At 39.0% G+C, this 10,082-nt stretch overlaps 1 protein-coding gene across 1 annotated transcript; it reads left to right on the forward strand.

Moving 5' to 3' along the window:
- Positions 1-1,736: 1,736 nt before the first annotated feature.
- On the forward strand, positions 1,737-9,449 carry LOC139734827 (uncharacterized). The gene is made up of 7 exons (XM_071645612.1): positions 1,737-2,095; positions 2,588-2,686; positions 2,931-3,037; positions 3,586-3,811; positions 4,283-4,338; positions 4,984-5,249; positions 9,306-9,449. The coding sequence occupies exons 1-7, from the start codon at positions 1,737-1,739 to the stop codon at positions 9,447-9,449; spliced, it is 1,257 nt and encodes a 418-aa protein (XP_071501713.1).
- Positions 9,450-10,082: the final 633 nt, after the last annotated feature.

Genomic DNA, 10,082 nt, shown 5'->3' on the forward strand with positions numbered 1-10,082 from the left:
GAATGACACCAACATGACCAAAATCGGATAAGAAATAAGAAAGATGCGACGCTTTGAAATTTCACATTTTTTCGGAAAACATTTCTTTATCAGTCCTTTTGATTATTCATATGAGCGAGTTGATGATATCATACCCTGACAAGTTTTCATTAATGGTATATGAAATTAAGAAAAATGATAGCCAATACAAGTAAAGCATGTGTCCATACCAAGATATATCAGAGTAAACATTTATGTTGTTCTTTTATATTCTGGGTGGTTTTAAGACAAGCTTTATATTCATACAGCTGTACTATGAGATTGTTGTCATTTGTGTATATACAAAATAAGAAATTGCGAGAACAAGAACACGTTCCTTCTTTCTTTTGAAGTTTATCTATTTTTGAGTTGAATTTTCTCCTTAATTGAGCGCGGACCTGATGATGATAGAAAGTAAACAAGCAAACAAACAATGAATCATTCATCAATGATGAAGCTTCACTGTTTGTTTGGTTTTTTTACGAATATTATGCTTGTAGCATTCTCATCATCGGAGTGTCATCAACGCACTCTGGTTTTGTTTTGTTTCACCAATATCATAGTCATACATCATCAAGTCGAGTCACCGAGTTCATCAAATTTCGAAGCCGAAACAAAGTAGTGAAATTAACCAGATGGAGCGCCAGGAAATGACAGGGGTACTTTGTAGCTACGATGAATGTACACTTTCTCCTTTCAGATTTCTAAAAACAGAAACAAAAGTAAGCAAAACTCCCGAAAGCACAAAATCACAGCCAGTCACTCGCCTGGCAACCGTCAAAAAAGAAAACACTCCATGCATGTAACCCAGTTTTGATACTACGTCGCGCTCCAGTTCTTGCCCAAATATTTCTAAAAATATTGCTCGACAGTTTATACTTCCGTTAGACAGCAAAGAGTGGGACGATGCTTCCGGATTGGCATTGTTGCAGGCATCACATCCGGTGTACGTCTGCAATGAGACCGGGATACCAAGGGTTTCTGGGGATAAATACGCCACCTTGACGGTGTCATGGCACCAGAGTCTCCGGCCTCAGAGAAAACGAGATTGGGTGTGAGTGAGTCCAGAGTCTAGCTGCGTTCGACTCGATTCCAAAACACTTTCGGAAAGACGGTCCCCCTACTCCAAGACTCCAATACTTAAAGACTTCAAGCTTCCTCGAACTGCAGGTAAACTCTCCAACCAGTTCTGCACAATGTACCTTGATTCAATGTTACAGCATGGAGATACAATACTGTAAATCCATCATGTCCATGGTTACCAGCTTACAAAGTATTTCATCAGTTGTATTTATCCGAAGATCGCAGCGCATTTAGTGTTACGGAATCCATGTGGTCATCATGATTGCTATCCACTTTTCTGGTCCTATGGGCGTCATGAAGATGGCGATTCACCATAGTTTGTAAGCTTTCTTGGCTCAGTTCATTTCATTACTTATTCTCAACTAATGAAGTGCTCACATCTTCTTCTTTCTTCGTCAAATTTTCATGCAAATACGATTGAAAAGCACAGAATAAAAATCCGTTTGGGTTTTAAAAAATGACCTTTTTTATCGCCCTTCTTGCATAATTACTATTACAGCTTTGTAAGTCACTGATGAGTTTTCTCTTCGAACATTTCACTAAAGCCTCCCCCCCCCCACCCATCCTTGTTTCTTTCTCTTATCTAGGCCTCACTGCTCTCCGTTTTAATCAGTCGCTGAAAGTAACAAAAAAAAATGAGGCTTCAGTTGACCGTAATCTCAGCCATACTTATTGTGGTCATCGTTGCCACCGTTGATGCTGGTCCTGGTCCAGGAAGTCATGGCCGCGATCGCGGCCCAGCTGGGCACAATCACGGTCCCGCAGGGCACGACCACGGACCTGGCAGACACGACCATGGACACGATCACACACATGATCACGGTCATAGAGGACATGACCACGGTCCCGCGGGACACGGTCGAGGGCACGACCATGGTTACGATCACGTAACCCTTGGGCCTGATCACGAAACCCCAAACAAGCACGATCGTGAGGAGCGGCAGGTTACTGTATCGCCATCCCTGGAGCCTGGTCGATGCACGAAGATCGTCAGGTAGTGAAACTGGCATTATACCATTACTCTTTCAGGGCCTGTAGTATGTTATTCTACACTTAACGTTGCTGCTAAACGACAGTCTCATTTCTACCCAACAGTAAGACATATTAATCGCTTGCCTCCTGAATTATCATTTTCCGTGAACTTGATAAAGATAAGCCATGCATGACTTATTAATGACTGTTATTTGCTGTTCTTTCCAATCCTTTCCCTTCTATCTCGTGAAGTGTAGTTATGCCAAATTTCACTCCCTATACCCAACTTTATAGTACAGTGAACAACCAATGAAAGCACGATACAATAGAGATTCTGGATGCAATTTTTATTTTCTTTCACATTAATTTTTTCTCCTTCTATCTTCTATATCCATCTTTTATATTTAACTGATTTTATTTCCACATCAAATATGCTATATTCATTAGAGTGATGCAATTTTTATTCTTTATTTATTCATTTACTTGATAATTTTATGACATTTTTTTTCTTCAGCGTGACTCTGACTGTGAAGGAATCTTACAAAGCCACGCGGAAGGTTGCGACTCGAACTCGATGCGGCTGGTTGCATTTAGCACACTGCAGAAAGTACAGGTGGGTATAACAACAACTGCACACCTCGAAAGTCTGTTAAAATGCTTTTACTGTGCATTAATTTCATCGAAGTGCAAGATATTAATGACAGTTAAAATGCATTGTTTTTTCAGCTATATATTCATTTGTTTCTTAGTTTCTTTTTCTTTTTCATGAGTGTGTTTCAGATTATAATCATTACGCCCTTCCAGTCTAATGTGCAATCCCTCTGTAAATATGTTCGTTGTTTCTTGGGTTTTACCAGGTTAGCCTACGAACTCGCGTACCGCCAAGTGACAAGACTGGCCTACGGCAAGGTGCGGAAATGCTGTCCGGGTTTCATGGAGGTTGACGGAGTCTGCGAGCCGCTAAGTAAGTTATTACTCTTTCGGACGTAAATAACCACTAACCCTTTTCGTGCTAATGAGTCGAATATGCGCAGATCTTACACGCATACCTGTATGGACATGCAATTAATGTGGGACGCAAAGGGTTAATTATGATAAAGGCAACCTCCCCTGCAAGACGACCGATATATGATATGACAAAGAAATAAACATTCATTAGAAATAACTGTCTCTTCCCCATTTCATGAAATGTGTGGCTTACTTTAAACACTGCTGAATGTCTAAACTGTTAACCCAGTGCCAATCTGTTAGTGACGTATGATTACGTGATTTTCACTACGTGCCCACTATCTATATCCTATACATGGCATTTCATAACATAAACTGTGAGTGATCTTCTGCCAGGGTAACGTAGGCGAAATGTCAAGCTTTACCTTACGGGCATAGCGGATTATCCTCAGGTATAGTGAGCTGTATGCATTTGCAGAGTAGGCTGCATGTTTTCTTACCTTGAAATGATATCCAGCGTCACAAACCAAACCCTTCACTCCACCTGTCCTTGCGCACGCGCAGATGGCAGGACCACACCCCCGCCTCCTTCCAAGTCCACAACCATCATTGCTCCTCCCGAGGAGACGACCGTCGACCCCGTTCCCCACGACGACATGATGATGATGGATGATACCCTGCAGAAGTTCGTGGCCGTGGTCATTGTCGCCGTGGCGGTGTTCATCACAGGTATCTGCATCGGAGGGGTCGTGGTCTACCTCTGCGGCGGAAGAAAGGAAGTCATAAGGAGGTGAGTACCGGAAAACGACCGTCAAAAAATCGTACCATTCAAACTTTCCTTCTTTTGACAGAGATGACAGATAATCACTTAAGAATACAAATATATATATATATATATATATATATATATATATATACATACATATTTATATATACCTACATTATATATGTATAAAATTCTTTGAATACGCAAATTGACACATTTATCTCACAGTTAATTCTTAAAATCAATTTTAAAAATGCTCTTTCGTTTTGGGATATAACGTAAAGCAATCTTGACAACACGGGCAAAGTAGATTATCAACAGTGAAGATGCTGATTTAAATGTTAGTATTAAGGTTTGTTCATAAATGAAAAACGTGTTTTCCTTTTTGGGGGGAGGTTGTTCGTAAATAACAAGCATGTTTTGTCCCTCTAATACGCCAAGCAATAACAATTTGCTTTCATTTCTCTTCTCTCTATTTTACTTTTTGGGGGACAGAATATCAACGCGGAGATTCACGAGGTCGAAGAAAAACACAACACCAGCAGACAAAGGTATGTAGAAAGGCTAAGTTTGACACAGAAGCAAACGCGCAACTAATGAAAATCGGGCCCAGTTTTCAGATATTTGTGAGATGAAATAAAATGAAGCATTTTCACTGATACTTCACCTGTTGAACAGGGAAATATTCTTTAACTTAGGATTGAAAATATCCCATATATTATGATAGGGCCCTACCATTTTCCTCGGTGCTTTAAGCAAATATCTCAAATTAACATGAATGGAATTGACTCGTTTGACGATCGTACTTTTCAAATGCATTTTCCGGGGTACTTTCCTGATGGATTTCAATTATCATACATCATTAGTTCGCATTGTTAATAAGCGCAATACATTCTTTGACAGTAACTAAATGGCAAATTGTCATTGGGTGCCTGAACGTTCTGAATTAAGATTCGTACTAACAAATTAAGAATAAATGATGGTTTAAAAAACAGTGCATGCTCTTCCAGCAGAGAAAGCGTTAAAATAATTTGAGAGAGTGAAAGCGCAAATCTCGATTTCATTGTTTTCTAAACAGCATATGAACTGATGAAGATATTCATCATGACAACGTTGTTGTTGTTGATAGTAGTTGTGACTATGGAGGGTTTTTTATCATTCGTTTTAACGGGAAGTAAATATTCAAATGATTTCAGGTAAATCTACGCACACGAAAGACTCTTCTGACGCACCACCTCGCTACCATGACTTCTGCAAGCCGACAACCACCACCACCACCGCCGCCGCCGCCGCCACCCCTGCCGTTCACTACAAGAAACCCACGGCGCCGCTCCACGAAGACGGCTACGAAGATCTGACCGCGGGCAAGGCTGGCTTGAAGGCGAGGGACTCCGGAAAGAGCGGGGAGGGTTACCTCGAATTTCATCCCGACGACAACCCTCCCGTCCATCACACGTCCAAGGTCCATGGATACTAGATTGATATAAAGCACAACGCGGAATGCTTTCACCCATAATAGACAGAAACCACTTGTGACGATGAAGAGGACTTGAGAGCAATGGCATTTCGCTTTGAATAGTGTTTGTCTGTCAGTGACAAAAGTGTTAATCTCCTGCATTAGTGCCGAACAAAGTAAACACTCGGTGAATCTGAAGAGAAAAGTCTTAGCCTATCACAGCTCACTGTTGTGTTCGTGTTAATCTCCTGCATTAGTGCCGAACAAAGTAAACACTCGGTGGAATGAAACGGTAAAGATGTGTAATTCTCTTAAACAAATTAAGACATGATTTATGTTCTTGAGTTATGTTCTGGCAGATGTTGTTCCTAATTGATATCTTTATATTATGTATTTATATGTATATACAGATGTCTGCTCATAATTTTTGCAAAATGATAGCAACTATTAAACAATTTCTCAATAATCATTGCTAACTGAAAACGGTCCAACTTCATCATTATGTCGTTCCGATGAAAAATAGGATCGGGTGTAAAGCAACTTCTCAGATTCTAGAATTCGTCTTGCCACAACACAATTTTGATGTAAGGTATAATAAAGTTATATGTCATACATTGCATTTACATCTGGTGTAAACTTTCGCATGTTTCATTTTTTCTGTATTTTGATGATGATGGAGAAAATGGAGATTTTACTGTGTGTTGCGTTTGTATTTGTGTGCGCCTGCAAAGGGCATTGTGTAGACAAGCTCGATTAGTCATTAGATGGGTTGATATTCGAGATAAAGTTTGTAGTGGTAACGACAATGGTGATGATTATGACAGTGTAAATGACAATGCTGATTATTTTCATTATCTTAATCATAATTATCATATGTCCTATCATTGTAATTAATACCATCATGTCATTATAATTAATCATCATCGTAATATCAACAACAGAAACAATAGAGTAATTATTTACTTAAGCTACAAACACACAAACGCAAAGATAACAACGACCTAAATCAAAGACATCAACTTTCTTCTGCTTAATAAGTTGTTGTGATGATAAAGCAATGTTAATTGGTAATTATTTTGTCTTTTCACATTATTGATTACGAATGATAAACCACACCTTTTAGGTAATGTGACCGAAGCGACACGTTCTTCAACACCTACTTTCTACGGGAGTAACGGTTACAGGCAAGCACGAATTATATAATTCGTCCTAAAGCACTTCAACTTATGATAGATAAACCGCATCCGCACTACAAGGGTCAGAATTGCTCTCCAAGTACCCTGTGGTTTAAATTGGCAAAGACGAGTGAAATGTTCTGCAGATTTCCACTTGTTTCCTTGGGAATGGATGCAGGCGCCTACAAGGATATAGAATACATTTATATTAATAAAAGGAAATCATTATTTATATATATATATATATATATATATATATATATACACATATATATATATATATATATTACTGCTACTACTACTACTACTACTACTATTATTATCATCATCGTTATTATTATTATTATTATTATTATTATTATTATTATTATTATCATATGTATATATAATCCCCTCCCAAACCTTTACCCACTAGGGGTACGTATTTTTTTTTTCAATGGCTTTGAAGATTGACGTACAATGTACCAGCCATGAATGAGTGTGGGAGGGTTATTCCCCTCTCACGCTAGGAAGCTTTTTTCATTCTTTTTTTATATTGAAACTTAACGGTCTGGTGCACACTTTTGTGGAATATTTGGGCAATTTTCAGTCAATACGTGGGTTAAGTGCGTTATAATATTTAATTTGCAAGAAAAAAGTTCCAAACAAACTTCTGTAACTGCCATGACTGATGTTGCGGGATTTTCTCATTTTTTATTCTAATCAAGCTATTCCAAGTTGTGTAGGCGCAACAACCGAGCAGAAGAAGAAATGTATGCATGTACTGATTTAGAGGATTTGAAGACAATCGGTTTAAAATTTTTTCCAGCACGAGGAAGCTTTTGCATTTTCGATCTGGAGCACATTACCGTGGGGGAATACTTGGAATATTTCCCATCAAAAAAGTAAAACGATCCTTGGGCTATTTTATATAATTATTTCAGTTGTCAAAAAAAAATACAAAGTAAGTTCTGTTATTGTTTTTCTTTTAATGATCAGATTAATTGAAACTCTAAAATGCTAAGTGCAAAGACCTAGAAGGGAAGAGACGGAAGAGGGATATTCCCCCTCCACCAAGAGGAGGATTCTGCATATTTGAGAATTGAAATTCAACGATTTGGTGCTCACCTTTTAGTGAAAAAAATAATAATATCAAGGGACATGTGAATGGGTAACCTGTTGTGTATCTGTCATCTCTAGTTCGACATGTGCGTCTCTATTATAACTCAGTCTATAGAGATGGATGGCACTCACCAGTAATTACAAAATCAAGGGTGCACGTCACGAGACCGACACCCACGAGTCATACAGCCAATGAGTTCAACACTAAGGTAACAAGGCCCACGAGACCGACACATTAAGCCCGTGTTGTATCTGTCGAACTCGTGGGCTGTTTTTACCTAGTGTCGAACTTATGGGCTTTATTTGCCTAGGTCTATCTCATGGGGTGTATGACTTCTGGATGTCGGGTCTTGTGGAATGACCCAAAATAAATGGCAGTGAATGAACTGGTGACGTTGCAGATATCACCGATAACGCCATGTGTGTTCTCTCAGTAGGATGACGAGAAATACAATTGCCAAAGCAGAAGAAAAAAAAACCTAAATTCTGTCATTTGTTGCGTGATTTTCTATTTGCCATGTTTACTGATCAAAATTATATTGTGAAATCTATTATCCGAATCTAGGAAATCAAAATAGGTGGAGGGGGTGAAAAACCCTTCCTTACAGGTACACATCCATGGTCGAGTTTGGGTCATGGCTCAAGACAGGACGATTCGAGACGAAGGATGAGTGGGCCGGGGGGGGGGGGGGGGTCAAACTGTTAGATTATTTGTATGGATTTTCATTTAACAATGATGATACTATTAATATATCATGAAATTCTAAAAAGAAATTTCTCTGTCGCATTATGAGAAAAGACACACCCTTATTATTATTTTGTATTTGTTCAAGTGGCCGTGCTCGTTCCTTCGTTCGAATCCCCCCCCCCCTCTAGTTAAGGATCTGGTATGAGAAGTACGAGCCCTATACCTTTGTTCGATGTGGCATACACTTGCCAGATGGACTGACGTAACGAACATTGATGTTGCACTGAAAAAAAAAAACATGTCCAAATGCAGCAATATAATACATAGCTCCTATAAGAACAAAAATATGCAAGTACTGGTTTTGAGGATATGAAGGCAAATCAGTTAAAATCGTGCATAATTATGTTTAACTAAATGAGCATATATAAGGCCTACCCATTTGAGAAATTTCCACTCCGTCAAAATTAAGTTTGTCTCCAGATGAAATTCATTCGATGTTTCAAAGCTCTGGTTAACAATGAATAAAATCTAACGAGGACACAATAAAATCCACGTTCCTCAAGTTCCCGCTGCATACTAGCTCTGCATAGACCTGTTCGGTTTGGGTGCTTTTTTATGTTGATGTGATATTGTCTATATCAGCTATACCTGGGGGTTCAGTATGCTTAATAATAGTTGATTTAAGCGCTGACATAACAGTTCAGATTGCATAAAAATTTATTTAATGTTCCGTTGAATCATTTTCTTCCTATTTCTGAACCCCCCCCCTTCAGTTATGGCAAACACAGGTTAGTGCTTTATAAACGCAATAGGTCTATAAAGGGAGGTGGTGGTAAGAGATGGTGAAATAACTACTACTCTCCTTAGAAGTCCTGCTCAGCACAGTTTTGGACAGGTGGTACACAGGTGTTTTTCACAAAAGAGACTTTTTGCGATGTAGGATCACATTTGGACCTATATTTTGTTGAAATAAATTCTCTTTAAAAAAACACACACACAAACTAAGTGGCGACGTGTTTTGTGATGCAAGGTCACATACATCGTGCAGTTACTTTTATCTTGATGCAATGTTTTCAAATATTTCTTTTCTGGAGACAGGTCTTAATCCACCCGAACGAGTCCTGCTGCCTTCAGACGTCTACCCGGACAACGACAGCACCACGTGAAGCACCCCCAACAGCCTCGTCTTCAGGTCCCATCAGACAACAGCGTATCGAGCCAGCAAATGCCAGTGAAGTCTAGAATTTGAAGATACGTTCGCATCCGTTGCTAATGCTGGGATAGTTCGTGACAGGTTTGACGTTCTTTGTATTTATTAGCAATTCGTAGTGATTCGCAGAGATATTCGAACCGACTTTCCAAACTAAATGTGAATCCTACGAAAAGCTATTAAATGACATGACAGACGTCAAACCTGTCACGAACTATTCTGGTATCAGCAACTGATGGCGTTAGATCTTCAAATTTTCGAAATCGTTGAGCATTCATTGGCTCGATGCGCTCTAAGTGTAATGCCCAACCTCTGCGGGACAACATGTTCGACGATGCCAAGAAGCCCTGGTCCAGCAATAAATTCTAGTAACAGAAAGGATATTTTACAGATTCATGCTACATGTTAAGTTGAAACTGCATTAAATAAAAGAAACTAAAAAAAAAGTTCCACAAAATGAGAATAAAGTCAATTTTCACACCGGCTGTTAAGACTTATCATTTCAGAGTAGACTGGAATATACTTAGTATACTAAATAGGAAAAGAGTACGTAAAAGTATGTATGTGCAGTGGAGTGTATGCGCAATCAGGTGTGATAAACAAACTTCCAGTGCTACAACACAGCACAGGTCACATCATTGTACGGTTACTTTTATCTTGATTCA

The sequence above is a fragment of the Diadema antillarum genome, unplaced genomic scaffold (genome assembly GCF_040938485.1).
Source record: "Diadema antillarum isolate AM-2024a unplaced genomic scaffold, OU_Dant_1.0 seq00000549_RagTag, whole genome shotgun sequence".
NCBI lineage: Eukaryota > Metazoa > Echinodermata > Echinoidea > Diadematoida > Diadematidae > Diadema > Diadema antillarum.

Excerpts from the sequence above, each read along its gene's own strand:
- LOC139734827 (XM_071645612.1), top strand. The coding sequence starts at position 1,737 with ATGAGGCTTCAGTTGACCGTAATCTCAGCCATACTTATTGTGGTCATC. Across the intron at positions 2,687-2,930 it reads GCACACTGCAGAAAGTACAG|GTTAGCCTACGAACTCGCGT; the intron begins GTGGGTATAACA and ends GGGTTTTACCAG. Across the intron at positions 3,038-3,585 it reads CGGAGTCTGCGAGCCGCTAA|ATGGCAGGACCACACCCCCG; the intron begins GTAAGTTATTAC and ends GCGCACGCGCAG.